The following is a 21,883-nucleotide window of genomic DNA, read 5'->3' as shown; positions in this document are numbered from 1 at the left end:
AAGGAAAGAAAGGTAGTGTTTTATGTCACATGATCTGTTTAGACTCCATGCATTAACTTGTGAATATTGACAACTCATGAACTAGGGTGTGAAACATGTTTTGATTCAACTGATGTACTGTATTATATTGAATGTAGGCTACCTGTTCTGCGTGTGTTCATGTGTGAAAAATTGTCTCGGTTGAGAGGGTAGGCTACCGGCAGTGGTGTAGGCCTAGTGGAGGGTAAATGCAAGTAAATGCTGTTAACCAACCTTTTTTAGAAAAATGCATTAAAAGTATAGGGAGTATCTTTTTTTCACTTTAACCTGCAATCAGAGTTTACCCACCTATTTTTTTACCACTACATCACTGGCTATCGGTAGGCCTATTTGAAGTTCATGGTAATACACATTGTAGCCTGGTCTAGTAAGTTCACCATGTGTGTTAGGGTGACCATCCTGTTTTTTCTAGGACAGATTCAGACCCATTTCAGGTGTCCCGACTTTTCAGTCTACAAAAAAGGTCAATTCGTCAACCAGACGCAATCACAAATGTAGGCCTAATCAATGGCAATCGCTGAATGTCATTATGCACACTTTCTGGTGTTTTGTAAACAGATGTCTATTTCCATTCATCAAATAGAGCGAGTGTACATGCAGTTTAGTTGATGGAATAATTTTGGAGAGGACGAACATGCACAGGTAGCCTACTTTGTGAAGTGATTTGTTTGGCTATCAGATTAAAATATATGACTGGTCGTGTTCCTGACACATTAAAAGGTAATTCATTTTATCTTTTAAATGGCGTAAGTTCATGCACTCAATAGAACCCCCCCCCCTAAATGTCATGGTGTAATTCGCACTCTGATGAGATATTTAGTGGAGGCACTTGACATTCAATACTGAACTTAGTGAGGCTTTGAGGGACCTTGAGATCAGAGCAAATATACAGAAGAGTAATGGCCAGGTCAGGTTGGAAGATGTCAGCGTGATAGAAGATATGTAAAGGGGGCAAGATGTACGTTTACTTTTCTTGTATTCCCCCATCAGTCACATGAAAAGGACAGATGTCACATTTAATCCTAAAATCCTGTGTTCTGCGTGTGCAACAAAGGATGATGTTTTTTGACAATCTTATCATGTTTAGGGGATTCACGCTCTAGCAGGGAGGGAYGATGCTGTGAAGTGTATGGTGATTTCGGCATGTGATTCCTTTCCCCTCTTCTTTTCCCTCTCTCCTTCTTGTTTGTTCGGCTGCATTGATGTATGCTTGGCTGTAGAGGCAGGCTCAGCATGGCAAACATTTGTTTTAACAGTTTTTTTCGCCATCAGGTTGGAAATACAGTCGCAGTGTGTGTTCTGTATACTCTCCAGGGTGGAAAGGCATGATAGATTCTCCTTATTCCCTTTCTCCCTGTGATATCACATTGGAAATGGTTAACGTGATCCATTTCCTTTTCTTTCCCCCCTCTTCTTTCTTTTGCCCATTTTGAACTGTGTTATCATTGTGGACATTGTGCTGAAGGTTCTAACTTTTTCCATGGTAATCTCTGTTTGAGCATTAAAAGATAATCTGCTCTATGTTGTATCAGTGTAAAAATACCATCTATTGCATTTTAACCATGGTATAGTATCTGTTTCGTTCCACGTGCAGAATACAGTTACGGGAATGATTTTTAGGTGTGCTTGCTGAAAGCAACAACTACTGAAATCCAACATACTTGTTATTATTAGATGTGCTTGCTGAAAGCGTTTAAGGGTCTACCGCTCTGGCTCAGCCAAATGCATCATGGGAAGAAGGCCAATGAGACGTCCTTTGGAGCAATGGACTCTGGAGGGAAGAGCAGTCTTCATGACATGGGTGTCATACAAAGGATCTCCTTCAATCTAACAGGGCCAACAGTTTGACCTGGAATTTTTTTTTATAACCCATTGCATCATTTGCTCAGAACTCAGATATAAAAAGCCAAGTGGCATATGAGGATAAATAAGGAGTGTGTCAGTATTTAATGTTGATCAGGAGTTTGAGAGAGCTGGTAGTAAACCATGAACCCTTCATCCCGCCAGTTCCACACCATAATGCCTGCATTAACATTCTGAAGTGGCTCATGGGATTGCAGGGACACTGTCTCTCTTCACACTCCAGCTAACTTCCTCGGCAACCACGGCGAAAGACACACACAAAAACAGACTTTCACACCACATAACCACTTATCTGATTGAGTATCGCTGCAGGCCCTAAGGATTTCCAATATCAGGAGATAAGAATATGGCCATGTGAAACCGAGAGCAGAAATATGTCTATGTTCACTCAGAAGAGACAAACAATGACTAATAATAATCGGTTTCCATCCTGTTCCGACTGAGGGCCGAGAGGAATCGAAAGGACGGAGGAGGGTGGACAGAAAACAGCTGCAGCCAAGCTGTGTTTAACCTTTGACTGCTATAGTAAAGTAAACATTTTCACACAAAAAAAAAAAAACTTTTAATGAACCCGGCTGCATTGCATCACTCCAAACCTTGCTGCCATGAAACTCTCACTGTTTTTAATGCCCCTCACCAAAACGCTGACTGGGATGCAGCTATTTTTCAAAGTATTTTATTACATACAGTAGTTCCTTGTTCCACCAGGAGTGGGATAAAAACATCTCGAACACCCCCCACCCCACCCCACCCCACCCCACCACCTGCTTATCGGATGTTGAACAGTAAACAAGTTCTTCTGAAACAACAAAGAGAGAACTTTTGAGAAAGAGAGCACTCCAGAGCGAAGTATTGGAAGAAGCACAAGTGCAATTCTTTAAAAGACTTGACCCGGCACCCGGTCGTTTCAGTTTATGAAACCAATATGAATTTGGACCACATCAGTGTGCTGAAGTGTCTGCCTCCCACGGGGCAATCCTTTCTGATTCCTTTACCAACAAAAAAATCTGCTATTTTGGAGAAGGAGCGTTATTAAAAGCGGGAGATTCAAAAACTTTTTGGACAATAACAGATAGTTCAACCAAGACTCTTGAGGATACTGCTTTTCTCCAGGGACATACATACATTTTCTTTCAATTGCTTTCAGATTAAAATACATAATAGAAATCTAAATTACAACACAGACAATTTGACTTTTGGACACATTAATAGAAGTAGATACTGTATCGAACAGTAGACTACTGTCACGACTTCCACCGAAGGTCGCTCCTCTCCCTGTTCGGGCCGTGCTCGGCGGTCGTCGTCGCCGGCCTACTAGCTACCACCGATCCATTTTCCTTTTCGTTTGTGTCTGTCTGTTTTTGTTATCACCTGTGTCTGATTAGTTAATTTCGGTGGGTTTATTTACCTCCGCTGCCTGCTAGTCTTTGTGCGGGATTATTTGCTGTGTTAGCTCTGTTAGGGGTGTGTGATTGCGCCACAGTTTTTTTTCCCTCACCATCGTTGTACCGTTGGTACTGTATTAGGAGTAGAGGTTTCTCCTCCATGTGTTTCCTGATTTTCCCTAATTGTGGCGACTTCGTTGGGGTGTGTTTCCCCACCTGTTGTTGTTGGGTTGGGACTTTATAATAAACGACTGTGGCACTGGAAATTCCTTGCTCTCCTGCTCCTGACTCCTGCACCTACCTCTTCTTAGGAGGCACCTAAGAACTACAGCAAATACATATGGGTTGGAGTGTTGTAGGGTTCTTGACAGTTAGCTGTCTATTATAAGACTGATGCTCGCTGGCCCCAGTTGGTCCCTGGACACGCATGATGGGCAGGGTCAATGAGGTGCTGATCTCTTGACACAGGCATAGATCCATACCCACTATCATTATGTTTGCAGTAACTACCACTACTATTTCACGCCATAATTCCTTCAAGACAAGCAAGCACACAGATTTTCTTCAGGAAATGCCCTTTTCTAGTTTAAATGTACATTGTTACAGAGGACAAAGCTGTGAGCACTGCACACATTTAATTACATGACTATACTAGCCACAGAATTTAACTGCTGCCATACACAAACAGGCCTAAACCCAATTTCCTAGTATTGAGGTATGTGAAATGTAATTTGTAGGTGCTATTATTGATTGTTTTTCCTGCTTTAGCAAAAAAGTATAGCAATGATAGAGAAATGTATTAGTCCACAGTAAAGAAATGGAAGTTAAACGTGTCACTGTTTCTAATCCATTGCTCTCTAATCAAATCAAGATATTTTGCTCATTTGTTTATTCGGATCGATAATGTGAAATTAAGTTGAAGACAACATCTTGTCCAATCTAATGTTAAAAAGTTTAAATATCTGCCCGCCTATTACACTTTCACAGCTAGAACTTGGCATTCTTCTTTTAACAAGTTTTGTGTCTTTAGTATCATTAAAGGTGAAGCCTGTTATCTAATAAATTCTCTAATTATTATTACGTGATTAAACTAATCATGTAACTGTAATTAACTAGGAAGTCGGGGCACCACGGAAAATCTACAGATTACAAAGTAAAKATTTTCAGAATAKAACTCCTCAGATATTTTAATATCTGATCAATTAGTCTTCTATTAATTAATTATTCTTTACCTTACATCAGTCTCATTCCAAACGTCGTAAATTGTTGGTTATTTGCACGAACCCAGCCTAAACTATGAATCATCCATACACCAATTGGCTTAATCATTTATTTACTAACTAACTAAGTGATCACAGAAATGAATAACAAACAAACAGTAGATATTGGTTACTAACAATGATAGGGAAGATCTCTTAGTGGGCTGAACTGATATGACGGCTTGGTATACAAAGAAAAGGTGGGGGTGGACCGATAAAGGAGCGGGAAAGACCAAATGGATCACTACACACAGTGGAAAGTTATATTAATTGAAATGCTAATCCTTTGCACATGAACGCTCGCTCATTCGGGAATAATTGCAATCAATATATTTATGCCCAAATGTCGTTGTTGTCTTCTCTCTTGGAATCGTCGGTCCGTCTGCTGGAGAGTCAGTTCATCAGAGAGTCTTTGGTTACTCATGGRGGTAGCTCTATCGGCGYCTCCTGATAGTGTCTGTTGTAATGGATACGTCAGGCGTCCAATGTTCTTAGAGTAGATGTTTCGGCGGTTGTCGGTATTCGCATCCCAGGTTTACATAATTTCTAGCTGCAGACTAGTAATTAGTATCTAAGATTTGCTCTTATTCTGTAGGGATCGATAGTCTCAGAATTTAACCATTTCCACCCGTGTAGCCAATGCGCCACGTGGTATGGTTTTCTAGTCTTGGTACTCAACCATTGCAACCACAGCTCACGCTGGGGGTTTGCTTAGTCTGAAGAGGATTTCTTCAGGAGGGTGTTTTATTCGTAACACTAGAAAAAGGAGGTTCCATGACGCCTGATCATGTCTGTACTCACAGTGGCCAATGACTTAGTTAAACTTTACAGGGAATACAATCGTCTCATTCTGAAGTTTAACGTCACAATACATCATTTCACAAATAGTTTCATCTTTACTCATTAATTGTATAGAATAATTAGATGCAAACCCCACAATTGAGAAGTGTACACATTCAGAGATATAGTTATACGTGTTTCCTGTCCTCCATGAGGTCACCAAATGAAACCCACTCATCATACCCGTACCTTAAGTATCCACGGACCCTTCCCACATTCTCACAAGTGGACATATAGTTTAATTCTCCCATTTTGGGGATTTAGGAGTTCGGCCAAGTGAAATCCCTTGTTCTCTCTCTGTATTCTCTCTTTCTGCATTGCCAGGGGGAGAGAGTCTCCGCCAGGAATTTACAGCCTGAAAAAACAGAACCTGGGTGTAGGAGAGAGAGAGGGAAGCCACGATCTACACCCAGAAAGGGCCACGTCATGACACAAGTAAGCTATTGACATTGTTTAGACAGACAGGTATCCCGCCTTTTTGTTATTTCAAACGATCTATAAACATAACAGCATTCAACATTGACAAAAAGTACCAAATAAGATAKATTTTTGACTGATGTTGCCCATCTTATTTACCAGTCTTGGGATCCACAGAGAAGTATGGCTGGCCATGGAGGATGCTGTAGACCACTCTGGCACTGTTTCCATAGGTAGGGTCATCTGCATCTGTGGCTGTCACCTGCATCACATAAGTCCCTGTGAAACAAACGCGTACATTTGCATCATTCAGATGGAGTCATTTTTTCGTACAGTTTAGCGGCTTGAGCTACCATGAATGCATCACAAATGGCATTCTATTCCCTAAAAAGTGCACTAATTTTGACCAGGCCTCAGGTCAAAAGTAATGCCCTATGTAGGGAATAGAGAGACAGAGCCACAGAGACTAAAGTGTGAAGAGGATATGATAGAAGATAATTGTGCAATATTGGAACGTTGAATTATATACATTTGCAGAACTATGCAAGTGGATGTTTAGCCAAAAGATACTCATTCATTTGACATTGCAAGCAGGAAGCAAAGAGCCATCCACAGCAGGAATAGGAAACAAGATGGCAGCCATCCAAACTTCCTGCAGTACCAGGAACAGAGTTAATAGCTGTAGCTTGAATCTAAAACAGCATTGCATTAATCTACTGACTCTACAGAAGCATGTATATCTACAATTCAATCCAATTGGAAATGATTCTATCTACAAGCTCAATGAAATCACTACTGTGGCTAAATGAGATATGTCTTTCTTAGTCCATATGTACAGGCTGGTACTGTACAGTATGCTAGGTGGACATCCAAGGGAAGCTACATCCACAAATGGCCATTGACACATGTTAATCTCTTAGTTGGTTTTAGCAAGGCTTCATTAAACAGGATGTGCGCTGTGAGCAGATGATAACAATTGTATGAAAACATTAGGTGAGAGAGATTAGAGTGTTAATCCTTCCTAACAAAGCCCTGCACCACGCATCCGGGTATAATGCAGCTGAGATGCTGGTCATTTACACTTTAACTACTATAGGAAGTTACTTTGTACTGGTTTATCAGCACGTACTGTATTAATGCTTTTGCTTGTGCTTTTTAGTGATACAATCCTTTTATAAACAGCTCCAGTTCCACAAAGCTTTTAAATAAAAGTTCTTTGTTTAAAATGGGCTAATAATAGCTAAACAAACTATACACCTGTCACGTCCTGATCTGTTTCACCTGTCCTTGTGCTTGTCTCCACCCCCTCCAGGTGTCGCTTATTTTCCCCTGAGTATTTATCTCTGTGTTTCCTGTCTCTCTGTGCCAGTTTGTCAAGTCAACCAGCGTTTTTGTTTTTCAGCTCCTGCTTTCCCAGTCTTTATTTTCTCGCCCTCCTGGTTTTGACCCTTGCCTGTCCTGACTCTGAGCCCACCTGTCTGAACCCCTGCCTGTCCTGACCACAAGCCTGCCTATCGCCTGATACTGTTTGGACTCTGACCTGGTTTATGAACTCTCACCTGTACCCAACCTGCCTTTTGCCTACCCCTTTTGTCATAATAAATATCGGAGCTCAACCATCTGCCTCCTGTGTCTGCATTTGGGTCTCACCTTGTGGCCTTATAACACCACTTTTAACTTGGCTCATTCTAGTTCCTTGAAGTTCTTTGAGAAAAAAAACACAGTACTCATCAAAATTGGTCTTTTGAATCCACACCCATTTGCCCAAGGAAGGGTTATCAGTTCCATACATTTTATTAGTGTAATTAGAAGTGATTCATATTTTTCTCAGGTACAGACTCCATCAATGCCGTATTGAAACATTTATCACACACACACAACACACTGCAGAATAATCTGAAAATAATCATCATTCCCAAAGCATACAGCCCTCCTGCTCAATTCCTCATTTAAAGGAAACAGTCTTTTCGCCGGCAGGTCCTACATTCCTGCCCCTGATTCGGAACACACATCCACCCATCCACCCGCAGGCCCACACACGCACGGACACACGAACAAACACACACACACACACACACAGAGACTGCCTTCCAGCTCTGTTTACCTGCATGGAGTAGAAGACTGGGCCATGTTTTAGATGGTGATTTAAAAAGGTACACTCCACACAGTGTACACTCCACACACAGTTTGTGTGTGGAGTGTACATTGACTGTACCTTGCTCCATTCAGCGTTTGGAGAGATCTAATATGCTGTTCTCTTCACCAGGGCTCCATTGCTATTCAGAAGAAGAGGAGCCAATCTGAGTGAATTACCTTGATCTCCCTTCCCTGAGGTAGAGAGCATAAAGACAAGCCTCGATCCGCAATGTACTCATGCACTTTGGGCATAACTGGCTCGCTTGCTGAAAAGTCAAAATCTCTGGATCTGTTTTCCTCCCTCTTGTTCTACCTGTGGCTATAACACTCCCTTTCTTATAATATATTGTTGTACTCTGTCTCGATCTAAAACTCTATGTGATCGTTTTTAAATTCTGAGAAATGCATCTATTTTGTTATGTCAAGTTTGCAGGTAATTGAAGCATTTTGTGATATTATGACCACATTCCAAATTGCACCCTATTCCTTACATAGTGCACTACTTTTGARCAGAGAAAAGTAGAGCACTATCAATCAATCAAATGTATTTATAAAGTCCTTTTTTACATCAGCCAGTGTCAGAAAGTGCTATACAGAAACCCAGCCTAAAACCCCAAACAGCAAGCAATGCAGATGTAGAAGCATGGGACCAACAAAGTCTTTGGTGATATTTCTTCTTACCTACAGGTGACATCTCAGGGACACTGGCTGTGTATGGCCCTTCTAGAAACTTTGGCTCATTGTCGTTGATGTCCTGGACCTTGATTACAAACTCTGATTCGGGCTCCAGGGGCCTGTTGGTGTCGATATCGACAGCCTGTGCGCGGAGGGTGTAATAAGGCTTCACCTCCCTGTCAAGGCTTCTTAAGGCATGGATGTCCCCGGTCGTTGCGTCAATGGTGAAAATGGAGCCGGCCCCTTCTCCCATGAGAGTGTACTTCACCTCGCTCTCGCCCTTATCCAGATCAGTGTGCAGCTGCAAGACAAGAGGAAAAGGACAGGTTCAGTCCAAACAATGATACTGCTAATGATTCAATGAGGCCACTGGGGGAGAACAGTTTCAAGTAAAAGGCAGTTCATGAAGCGAGTCTATGGGACTGACTGCACCTACAGAATACAATGAAAAAACCCTACATAGTAGGATATGTGCTGCTAAAACCACAAACAGTATATACAAAGCAGCATATTTTTTGCCCCAGCTCTAGGGATTTGGGATGTGCATATGATCTACATGACTGCACTCCCAACATTAGGTACATCCAGCACCTTTTCTTCTACATGTGTCTGCTCTAAGATGGTTGTATGCTCACAGTATAAGTGTAATAATGCTCTCAATGCTCTGCTTTAGCATGTGCATGTTTTCCTTTAAGGGATAGCTTGCTGGCAGATACTCATAGACTTCCAGTCATTGCGCTAATGCTAGTTAGTGTAACAGTATAGCTTCACGTCCCTCTCCTTGCCCTACCTGGGCTCGAACCAGGGACCCTCTGCACACATCGACAACAGCCACCCTTGAAGCATCGTTACCCATCGAGCCGCAAAAGCCACGGCCCTTGCAGAGCAAGGGGAACAACTACTTCAAGGTCTCAGAGCGAGTGACGTCACCAATTGAAACGCTATTAGAGCGCACCACCGCTAACTAGCCAGCCATGTCACATTGGTTACATTATCATTATCATACAATACCTCTAACTTTGTTCATACTGGACACAGAGGCATATCTGACCCTGGGGAAGTAGATAAAGGACCTCATTGCAACAACAAAAAACTGAAGTATCCCTTTAAGTACTTAGATCATTAAGTAAAAAAAAAWATATATCCATATCTGCAAAATCTGATTTAGTATGACAGGTCAGCCTGGGGGCATATGAACTTGCTTGACACAGTTCTTTCTCCACTTCACAGTGCAGCTTCTCTTTGTATAATTGCTATGGTTCCATCCCAAATGGCACCCTATTCCCTACATGAAGGGAATATGGTTCCATTTGGGACACAGAGTAGCACCATATCAGAAGGCTTTTCTTTGGCCACATGCGGTACACCTGTTGGCATGGAAGTGTTTTTTCCCTGTACAGGACATCAAACCAACAATGTTAACACAGAAATGATGGCCAATGTGACCCAACATGGACCACATTTTTCCCAAGCAAGATGTACTGTAGTTCTCAGGAGCCAACAATAAGTCCCACAAGAGTGATTTGTTTTTACCACACAGGTACTCACATTGAGTCCAACTCCATGCAAGCAGAGGCTTGCGTGTTCCCCAATACACATATCTGTTCCTCACATAATCTAAGACTTGTGCCCTTCAATGGCTAAATATGTTCTACACAAACTACGTAAGCCTTCTACCTGCCCATCCCTCTCATTGTATCTGTTTTTGTCCTAGTCTGCTGTACAGTGAAGTTTTTAATGCTATGCCCATAAGTAAATCAATTGATGTACCAAAGTGGAGACTGACTGGATTGTGATTCATTTAGAATAAGTAAGTATAGCATATTTAATGCACATTCCAGCTTATCCAATACAGAAACCCCAGGAGTGACAGTCTTTTTTCAGACCCTGCAAATTGATTCATAACTGCACAATTCAAGTTGAAAAATAAATACAACCCCCCCCCCAAAAAATAGGCCCATTCCCCACATTAATTAGAAGCCAAATGTTAAATGATACAAATAAAAAATTCCATTAGGCAAACAATGCTAATCAATTACACAAAGACAGTCAATGAGGAGGCAGGCAAGTACACTTATTTAACATGCCACATACTCCACAGAGCCCAACAGACTAGAGGATAAAAGCTTTTAAGCACTGCAGAAAGATCGTTTTTGTTGATTTGTTGTATAGTACAGTTAGAAAATAAGTGAAATGTATTTTGTAAGGAAGAACTATCCAACCCATACCACCTGGCACGTGGGTCGTTTGAGTAAAAAACAAACAAAAACAAGCTCAATACACTTTAAAAGGTTTGAAACCAAATCGAAACTGTGTCCATCTTGCTAATAATCACCTAAATTAAAGCCAGACGATCAGGGAGCATTAGAAATTCCTATATTTATTTTACCGTTATGTAACTAGGCAAGTCAGTTAAGAACAAATTCTTATTTAAAAATGACTGCCTAGGGACAGTGGGTTATCTGCCTTGTTCAGGGGCAGAAATACAGATTTTTTACCTTGTCAGCTCGGGATTCAATCTAGCAACCTTTTGGTTACTGGCCCAACGCTCTAACCACTAGGCTACATGCCACCCTTATATATAGTGCATTATATACTATTATATATATTATATTATTATACTTATATATAGTGCATTTGGAAAGTAATCAGACCCCTTGACTTTCCCACATTTTGTTACGTTACAGCCTTATTCTAGAATGGATTTTTTTTAAAGTAATTGTGCAAACGTATAAAAATAAAAATAAACTGAATACATTTATTTAAGTATTCAGACTGTGTACTTAATACTTTGTTGAAGCACCTTTGGCAGTGATTACAGCCTTCAGTCTTCTTGGATATGACGCTACAAGCTTGGCACACCTTCATTTGGGGAGTTTCTCCCATTCTTCTCTACAGATCCTCTCAAGCTCTGTCAGGTTGGATGGGGAGTGTGACATCACAGCTATTGTCAGGTCTCTCCAGAGATTTCCGATCGGGTTCAAGTAAGGCCGGGCTATGGCTGGGCTACTCAAGGACATTCAAAGACTCGTCCGGAAGCCACTACTGAATTGTCTTGGCTGTRTAATTAGGGTTGTTGTCCTGTTGGAAGGTGAACCTTCGCCCCAGTCTGAGGTCCTGAGCGCTCTGAAGCAGGTTTTCATCAAGGTTCTCTATGTACTTTGCTCCATTCATCTTTCCTCAATCCTGACTAGTGTCCCAGTCCCTGCCACTAAAAAACCTCCCAACAGCATGATGCTGCCACCACCACCATGCTTTACCGTAGTGATGGTACTAGGTTTCCTTCAAATGTGATGCTTGGCATTCAGGCCAAAGAGTTCAATCTTGGTTTCAACAGAGACCAGAGAATCTTGTTTCTTTAGGTGCCTTTTGGCAAACTCCAAGTGGGCTGTTATGTGCTTTTTACTGAGGAGTGGCTTCCATCTGGCCAGTCTACCATAAAGGCCTGATTGGTGGAGTGCTGCAGAGATAGTTGTCCTTCTGGAAGGTTCTCCCATATCCACAGAGGAACTGTGTAGCTCTTTCAGACCAAGGCCCTTCTGCCTCGATTTCTTAGTTTGGCCGGGCGACCAGCTCTAGGAAAAGTTTTGTTGGTTCCAAACTACTTCAATTTAAGAACGATGGAGGCCACTGTGTTCTTGGGGAACTTCAATGCTGCAGACATTTTTTGGTAACCTTCTCCAGATCTGTGCCTCGACACAATCATGTCTTGTAGCTCTACGGACAATTCGTTCGACCTCACTGTTTTTGCTCTGACATGCACTGTCAACTGTGGAACCTATATAGACAGGAGTATGCGTTTCCAAGTCATGTCCAATCAATTGAATTTACCAAAGGTGGACTCCAAAGGTGGACAGAGCGGCATGGGCAAGATGCAATAGATGGTGTAAAATACAGTATATACATATGAGATGAGTTATGCAAGATATGTAAACAATGTTAGATTGGCATTATTAAAGTGACTAGTGATCCATTTATTAAAACCTCTCTGGGATATGTGGCCAAAAGCCAGGGAAAATGCAGAGCGCCAAATTCAAATAAAATGATATAAAAATCTAACTTTCATTAAATCACACATGTAAGATACCAAATTAAAGCTACACTCGTTATGAATCCAGCCAACATGTCAGATTTCAAAAAGGCTTTTCGGCGAAAGCATAAGATACTGTTATCTGATGATAGCACAACAGTAAACAAAGAGAGTGTAGCATATTTCAACCCTGCAGGCGCAACACAAAACGCAGAAATAAAATATAAATCATGCCTTACCTTTGACAAGCTTCTTTTATTGGCACTCCAATATGTCCCATAAACATCACAAATGGTCCTTTTGTTCAATTAATTCCGTCCATATATATCCAAATATACATTTATTTGGCGCGTTTGATCCAGAAAAAACAGCTTCCAATTTGCGCAAAGTTACTACAAAATATCTCAAAAGTTACGTGTAAACTTTGCCAAAACATTTCAAACTACTTTTGTAATACAACTTTAGGTATTTTTAAACGTTAATAATCGATGAAATTGAAGACGGGTCTATCTGTTTTCAATACAGGAGGACAACAAACTAACGCTACTTTTCTAGTGTTGTGCAACTCTCAAACAGTACACATAACGTTACACTGATCCAAGATGGCCGTACTTCTTCTTTGCACAAAGGAATAACCTCAACCAATTTCCAAAGACTGGTGACATCCAGTGGAAGCGGTAGGAACTGCAAACAAGTCCCTTAGAAATCTAGTATCGCAGTGAAAWCTCATTGAACAGATAGTGACCTCAAAAAAAAAAAWTCTGAATGGTTAGTCCTCGGGGTTTTGCCTGCTACATAAGTTCTGTTATACTCTAAGACATGATTCAAACAGTTTTAGAAACTTCAGAGTGTTTCCTATCCAAATCGACTAATAATATGCATATCTTATATTCTGGGAATGAGTAGAAGGAAGTTGAAATTGGGCACGCTATTTATCCAAAAGTGAAAATGCTGCCCCCTATCCTAGAGAAGTTAAAGTGGCCAATAATTTCAAGTCTGCATGTAGGCAACATCCTTTCTGTGTTAGTGATGGCTATTTAACAGTCAGATGGCCTTAAGATTGAAGCTGTTTTTCGGTCTCTTGGTCCCTGCTTTGATGCGCTTGTACTGACCTCGCCTTCTGGATGGTAGTGGGGTGAGCAGGCAGTGGCTCGGGTGGTTGTTGTCCTTGATTATCTTTTTGGCCTTTCTGTGATATCGGGTGGTGTAGGTGTCCTGGAGGGCAAGTAGCTTGCCCCCGGTGATGCGTTGTGCAGACCACACCCACCCTCTGGAGAGTCTTGCGGCTGTGTGCGGTGCATTTGTCGTACCAGCCGGTGATACAGCACGACAGGATGCTCTCAAATGTGCATCTGTAAAAGTGTGTGAGGGTTTTAGGTGACAAGCCAAATTTCTTCAGCCTCCTGGGGTTAAAGAGGCGCTGTTGCACCTTCTTCACCACACTGTCTGAGTGCGTGGACCATTTCAGTTCGTCCGTGTTGTGTGCGCCGATGAACATAAAACTTTCCACCGTCTCCACTGATGTCTTGTCGATGTGGATAAGGGGGAACTCCCTCTGCTGTTTCCCGAAGTCCACGATCATCTCCTTTYTTTTGTTGATGTTGAGTGAGAGGTTGTTTTCCTGCCTCGTCGTTTTTGGTAATCAAGCCCACTACTGTTGTGACGTCTGCAAACTRMATTATTATGTTGGAGGCGTGCATGGCCACGCAGTCATGGGTGAACAGTGAGTACAGAAGGGGGCTGAGCACGCACCTTTGTGGCAACCAAGTGTTGAGGGTCAGCGTAGGGGAGATGTTGTGTCCTACCTTCACCACCTGAGGGCGGCCATCAGGAAGTCCATGACCAAATTGAACAGGGCGGGGTTGAGACCCAGGGCCTCAAGCTTAATGATGAGCTTGGAGTGTACTTTGGTGTTGAATGCTAAGCTATAGTCAATGAACAGCATTCTTACATAGGTATTCCTCCTTTGTCCAGATGGGATAGGACATTGTGCATTGTGATGTTGATTGCATCGTCATGGGGCGGTAAGCAAATTGAAGTGGGTCTAGGGCAGGGGTGGGCATTTCCAGTCTTCGAGGGCCTGATTGGTGTCACAGTTTTGCCCCAACCCCAGCTAACACACCTGACTCCAAAAATCACCTAATCATGATCTTCAGTTTAGAATGACATTTGATTCATCAGCTGTGTTTGCTAGGGATGGAGAAAAACTGTGACACCAATCAGGACCTCGAGGACTGGAGAGGCCCTCCCCTGGTCTAGGGTGACAGGTAAGGTGGAGGTGATATGATCCTTGACTAGCCTCTCAAAGCACTTCATGATGACAGAAGTGAGTGCTATGGGGCGATAGTCATTTAGTTCAGTTACCTTTGCCTTCTTGGGTGCAGGAACAATGGTGGCCACCTTGAAGCACGTGGAGACAGCAGACTGGGATAGGGATAGATTGAAAATGTCCGTAAACACACCAGCCAGCTGGTCTGCACATGCTCTGAGGACACGGCCGCAGAAGCCGTCTGGGCCGGCAGCCTTTTGAACGTTAACGCGTTGAAATGTCTTACTCATATCGGCCACAGAGAAGGAGAGCCCACAGGCCTTTGTAGCGGGCCGAGTCGGTGGCACTGTATTATCCTCAAAGCGGGCAAAGAAGGTGTTTAGTTTGTCTGGAAGCAAGACATCGGTGTCTGTGACGTGGCAGTTTTTCCTTTTGTAGTCCGTGTGTCTGTAAACCCTGCAACATACGTCTCGTGTCTGAGTCATTGAATTACGACTCCACATTGTCTCTAAACTGACATTTCGCTTGTTTGATTGCAGTGGTTCTCGCTTTCAGTTTTGCGCAAATGCTGCCATCGATCCACGGTTTCTGGTTAGGGTAGGTTTTAAAAGWCACAGTAGGTACAACATCTGGTATACACTTCCTTATAAACTCACTCACCGAATCAGTGTATACGTCAATATTATTCTCTGAGGCTACCTGGAACATATCCCAGTCCGCGMGATCAAAACAATKTTGAAGCGTGGATTTCGATTGGTCAGACCAGTGTTGAATAGTCCTTAGCAAGAGTACATCCTGCTTTAGTTTCTGCCTATAGGGAGGAGCAAAGTGGAGTCATGGTCAGATTTGCCAAAAGGAGGGCCTTGTATGCATCGCGGAAGTTAGAGTAGCAGTGATCCAGTGTTTTACCAGTGCGAGTGCTACAGTCAATATGCTGATCGAATTTAGGTAGCCTTGTCCTCAAATTTGCTTTGTTAAAATCCCCAGAGACAATAAATGCAGCCTTWGGATATATGATTTCCAGTTTGCATAAAGTCCAGTGAAGTTCCTTGAAGGTTGTCGAGGTATCGGCTTGAGGGGGGATATACACGGCTGTGACAATAACCGAGGAGAATTCCCTTGGGGCATAATACGGTTGGCATTTGATTGTGAGGAATTCTAGGTCAGTTGATCAAAAGGACTTGAGTTCCTGTATGTTGTTACAATTACACCATGAGTCGTTAATCATGAAACATACACCCCTGCCTTTCTTCTTCCAGGAGAGATGTTTATTCGTGTAGGTGCGACGCACAAAGAATCCAGGTGGCTGTACCAACTTCGACAGCATATCCCGAGAGAGCCATGTTTCCGTGAAACAGAGTGTTACAATCKCTGATGTTTCTCTGGAAAGCAACCCTTGCCCTCATTTTGTCTACCTTGTTATCTAGAGACTGGACATTAGTGAGAAATATACTCTTAAGCGGTGGGTGGTGTGCATGCCTCTGAAGTCTGACCAGAAGACCGCTCTCTCTACCTATTCTCTGGTGGTGTTTTGGGTCAGCGTCTGGAATCAGTTCAAATGCCCTGAGTGGTTCAGACAAAGGACCCGCTTTGGGAAAGTCGTATTCCTATTCGTAGTGCTGGTATGTTTACGTCGCTCTGATATCCAATAGTTCTTCCTGGCTGTATGTAATAACACTTAAGATTTTCTGGGCTAAAAACGTAAGAAATAATAAAAAATAAAATACTGCCAAGTTTCCAAAGGACTAGAAGCGGAGCTGCCATCTCTGTCGGCGCCATCTTGTGAATCTGAATGCACTGTATTGCTAATTTTGACAATGAATAAATATTTTTACAAATCTGTGCAGCCCTCCGGACCTTGTGGAAGAGTGAATGCGGGCGCTGGGGAAAAATGAGTTTGACACCAATGCTCTACCGGTTCTGCCGCAGTGCATTTTTCCCCAAGTTTTAACACACTAATCAATAAAATGCAGACCTATGCACGCTGCGTTCAAATTATCACATTAGTAAATCCCATTCGTACACTTCTGTTTGCCTTTTTGTGATTTACACAATGTTATCATTTTGTAAATCCCAAAAAGGCAATAAACTATTAAAATAAAGAAAGTCGCACACTCCATATATAAACTCCCAGCAATTTAATGGGTATTTACTAACGTTTCGGCATCACTGTGCCTTCCTCCCAAAAAGGCAAACAGAAATCGGGTTAACAAAATTAAAACATTCACAGAGAGGCGATAATATACATGAGCGATGAAGCAGCCCTATCTGAAGGGGTTTTATGGTTTGCTGAGGGGTAGTTTAGACAGACAGTGAGGCTACGTCCCAAATGGCACCATATTCCCTATATAGTGCACAACTTTGACTAGAGGCCTTGGTCCAAAGTAGTGCACTATATAGGCAATAGAGTGCCATTTGGTAGGCAGCCTATGGAACTATGCCAAGATTTAATGCCATACATAAACATATTCTAGATACATGTTTGGAATATACAACATGACTAGCTACGAGAAWAATACTGTTTTTTAATTTGATCAGAGATAATCCATGTTGAGTTGGTGCATTGCAGGGTATCAAACAGATATTAGCCCCTTGATGCTACACACTTTCTTCCTCACAATAGGTACAATTAGCGAGATGCTCCGCTCTTGTTGACACCATGCAGCTATAATAACAAACATGTAGTCAGAATAATAATTATAATCATATCGTCAAATGTTTCTTTTAAGAGAAAAACACAATTTTATCTTGTTATTATGATAATGTTTGATTGCTCACCATGGACAAGTGGAGTCACTGAGTGCAAAGTAGAAGTATGTATTCGAATATGCCAGCAGTATAACATGACAAAATGCACAGTAAACATATAATTGACCCTTCTAGTCTGTTTTAGGCATGAAAATAAAGTATTACCATGTGGGGCTGGCTTATACAGTTAAGAGATTCTGAAGGGCCATTTTAATAATGCCCTGTGTGAATAGTGTGTTACAGTACATGCATATTGTTTTACTGACGATGCTGTAATACTACAGTTAATCATAAATGGCACCCTATAGACCACTTTCGGCTCTGGTCAAAAGTAGTACACTAGGGAGTAAGGTGCCATTTGGGAAGCAGATATTCAACTCTGCTGTGGGGCTTGTTCTGTTCATGGTTGTGAGTAGCCTGCCTGGGTCTCTCCTGCAGGATTTTCAACAGAGGCTGCTGCTCTGCTCCCTCATTTATTGGTCATGCAGTAGAGCCGCATATTGATTGATTCCAGTGATTAAAGTGGTAAATTTAACCAACCTCTGTAGAAAACGCAATAATTGGATTGCCGAAACCGGGATAATACGGAGGCAACATCTCATGTGACATGGCTTCAGCAGAGAGCAATATGAACAAGGCTTAAATACTGCAATAGAGGAGCTCATAAGGTAGCAAGCTAGTACACTGTAAGACTCAGAGTAGCTGGGTCGCTATACCAATTCGGTGCCTTTTGAGAAGTGTAACGTTGTCTGATTTCACATAATATTAACATTCTGACATAAAAAGCACATGTTGAACTTCTTTAAAAKCKKCCCCCCCCCCCCCGCAAAAAAATTATAATATAGTAAGTGCCAAATAAAGTAACAGGGTTGACCATAACAGGGTTGACCACTTCATTTAAAAGGAAAAGTCCACCCAAAATATATGTTTTGGTATTTGTTTCATTAGTCCATAGTTGACATAACTTAATTGGTGACAAGCAAAACATTTTAGGGCTTTCATGATTTATAACTTTCAAAATACAGAAATCATCCCTGTATGATTCATTTTGCATCATATGATGCTGCATTTCACAGGTTTTACGTGTTATACTCGAACCCCTCAGTTTTCCACCACAAAATACCAGAAATGGCCAAAAAGAGTACAACTAGCTCACCTGCTTTTGCACTATGATTAGATTATCAGATGAATAGTTTCACCACATTAAAATGATAGTTCAATTCATGTAGAGTGCCTTGCAAAAGTATTCATCCCCCTTGGCATTTTTCCTATTTTGTTGCATTACATCCTGCAATTTAAATATATTTTTATTTGGATTTCATGTAATGAACATACACAAAATAGTCCAAATTGGTGAAGTGAAATGAAAAAAATAACATTTTCCAGAAAATTCTAAAAATGGAAGTGGTGTGTGCAAATGTAATCATCCCCTTTGCTATAAAGCCCCGAAATAAGATCTGGTGCAGCCAATTACCTTCAGAAGTATAGCTTTTTGGCCATCAAGGAAAACGCTATGTCTGGCGTTGTAACGGCAGCCTTCCTCCTCTTCGTCTGAAGAGGAGGTGTAGCAGGGATCGGACCAAGACGCAGCGTAGTTTGTGCTCAACATATTTAATAAAGACGATAAACGTGAACACTTACACAATACAAAAATAACAAACGTGGCAAACCGAAACAGTCCTCTCTGGTGAAACGAACACAAAGACAGGAAACAACCACCCACAAACCCCAACACAAAACAAGCCACCTAAATATGATTCCCAATCAGAGACAACACAAAACACCTGCCTCTGATTGAGAACCATATTAGGCCAAACGTAGAAACAGACAAACTAGACACACAACATAGAATGCCCACCCATTTCACGTCCTGACCAAACACTAAAACAAGTAAAACACACAAGAACTATGGTCAGAACGTGACAGGCGTAAATCCAACATCTCTCATCACCCCAAGAACACCATCTCCACAGTGATGTTTTTCATTGGCAGGGACTGGGAAATTGGTCAAAAATGAAGGAATGATGGATGGCGCTAAATACAGGGAAATTCTTGAGAGAAACCTGTTTCAGTCTTTCAGAGATTTGAGACTGGGACGGATGTTCACCTTCCAGCAGGACAATGGCCCTAGGCATACTGCAAAAGCAACACTCGTGTTGTTTAAGGGGAAACATTTAAATGTCTTGGGATGGCCTAGTCCAGTGCTTCTCAATTATTTTCTGTTACGTCCCCCCTAGGAAGAAGTAAACATTTCGCGCCCCCCAACTCTCCGCCGCGACTGTAAATAGTATCATTTGTTATATAAAATTGTTATAAGTACACCTCTGCATAACATTGTATCCTTATTAACATTAAAGAAAACAAAAAAACAAAAAAGAAAGAAATATAGATCAACTTACAACAAAGAATAACTTTATTAACATTGTTTTTAGTCTGTAACAGAAAAGACTTAAAGTGCATCGATTTGCCTGAAAAAAAWWWAAWAAATATCTAGCCTTATTTAAACTGTAKAWWWWWWTTTACCATTTGATACTGAAAWTTTTTATTAAATATAGTCAATAAATAATAATACATTCAAATTGATCAGCAACATTAACTCAAGAGCACAATATATGAAACACTTTGACCTATAAAACAAAAATGAATAAAACAATGTGCTGATTTTTTWAAATCAAAATGAGGAAGTCATAGTTTTTATTTTTGCAGCACTTGCGTCATCAGTAGTATCAGCTCCTCTGCTATGGAGTGTTTTTTTGCAGGTACGCCACCTGATATGATGCTAACAGTGCTCGCTGGTTTACTGAAGTGGCATTCACAAAGCGGGACGATTGTTGGCAATATTGTAATGTCTTTAAGTGACGCATTAATTTATTTGGCTTCATGCTGTCCGCTGCCAACATTTTTAGACACAGTAAACATACCGGTCTTTCCTCGTCTCCCACCGTAGTCACAGTGAAGCCAAGCGCTACAGACGCGTCGTCATATTTCCTCGTCTTAGCTTTCGGGAGACTTACGTTTGTCTCATTATCTCCGTCTCTCTCCGCCTTTCTTTTCATCCCTGTTAAATATTTTTCCATGGTGTCTCTTAAGGGTTTGTTATCTGCACTTCATATCTCCTGCTCTGTYCTGTGTGCTCTTGTTCGGTGCAAAAAAAAACTACTCCCTGCAGCAAAAAAAGCATGTTCCCCAGGGTCACACGTGCCCCCCCTGGCATCGCTCCGAGCCCCCCAAGGGGGGCGCGCCCCACTATTTGAGAAGGACTGGCCTAGTCAAAGCCCAGACCTCAATCCAATTTAGAATCTGTGGTACGACTTAAAGATTGCTATACACCAGCGGAACCCATCCAACTTGAAGGAGCTGGAGCAGTTTTGCCTTGAAGAATGGGTAAAATCTCAGCGGCTAGATGTGCCAAGCTTAGAGACATACCCCAAAAGACTTACAGCTGTAATTGCTGCAAAAGGTGGCTCTACAAAGTATAGACTTTGGGGGGGCGGGGTGAATAGTTATGCACGCTCAAGTTCATTTTTTTTCTTCTTCTTTCTTGTTTGTTTCACAATAAAAAATATTTTGCGTCTTCAAAGTGGTAGGCATGTTGTGTAAATCAAATGATACAAACCCCCAAAAATCTATTTTAATTCCAGGTTGTAAGGCAACAAAATAGGAAACATGCCAAGGGGGGTGAATACTTTCGCAAGCCACTATATTACTGGTGTAGGAAGCCAATGGCTAAGACATGACAATTTAGGACGTAGATGTAGGCTCTGCCCTAATTTTTGCTCTCTGTCACCTCTGGCAGCATGGCAAATGGTCCAACAAAACACGAAGGACAGCAGCCAGTATGCCCTTTCCCCCTTTGAGGAGCCAAAATGTCTCTATCTCTCTCACTCTCAAATTCAATTTAAATTTAAGGGGCATTGTTGGCATGGGGGAAAATTGTTTACATTGCCAAGTCAAGTGAAAGAGATAATAAACAAAAGTGGAATGAACAATAAAAATAGTACAGTAAACATTACAATTGTAAATATTTCAAAAGAATAAAGACATTTCAAATGTCATATTCTGTATATATACATTGTTGTAATGACGTGGAAATAGTTAAATAAATAAACATAAATTGTATTTTCAATGGTGATTATTCTCCACTGGCTGCGCTTTTCTTTTGGCAACAGGTCACAAATCTTACTTCTGTGATTGTACACTGTGGTATTTCACCCAATAGATA

At 41.5% G+C, this 21,883-nt stretch overlaps 1 protein-coding gene across 1 annotated transcript in view; it reads right to left on the bottom strand.

Annotated features, from left to right (window-relative positions):
- The window catches only part of LOC111953779 (cadherin-12-like), a 193,899-nt gene that overhangs the window by 65,235 nt on the left and 106,781 nt on the right, over positions 1-21,883 (bottom strand). Inside the window, exons 3-4 of the mRNA XM_023973271.2 lie at positions 8,621-8,915; positions 5,963-6,082 (exon numbers count right to left, since the gene is read on the bottom strand). Of these exons, the coding sequence (XP_023829039.1) occupies positions 5,963-6,082; positions 8,621-8,915 (415 nt within the window). The remainder of the gene's footprint in view (positions 1-5,962; positions 6,083-8,620; positions 8,916-21,883) is intronic.

This window comes from Salvelinus sp. IW2-2015, linkage group LG27 (genome assembly GCF_002910315.2).
Source record: "Salvelinus sp. IW2-2015 linkage group LG27, ASM291031v2, whole genome shotgun sequence".
In the NCBI taxonomy this organism is placed as follows: domain Eukaryota; kingdom Metazoa; phylum Chordata; class Actinopteri; order Salmoniformes; family Salmonidae; genus Salvelinus; species Salvelinus sp. IW2-2015.
This window is presented reverse-complemented; position numbering and strand designations above follow the sequence as displayed.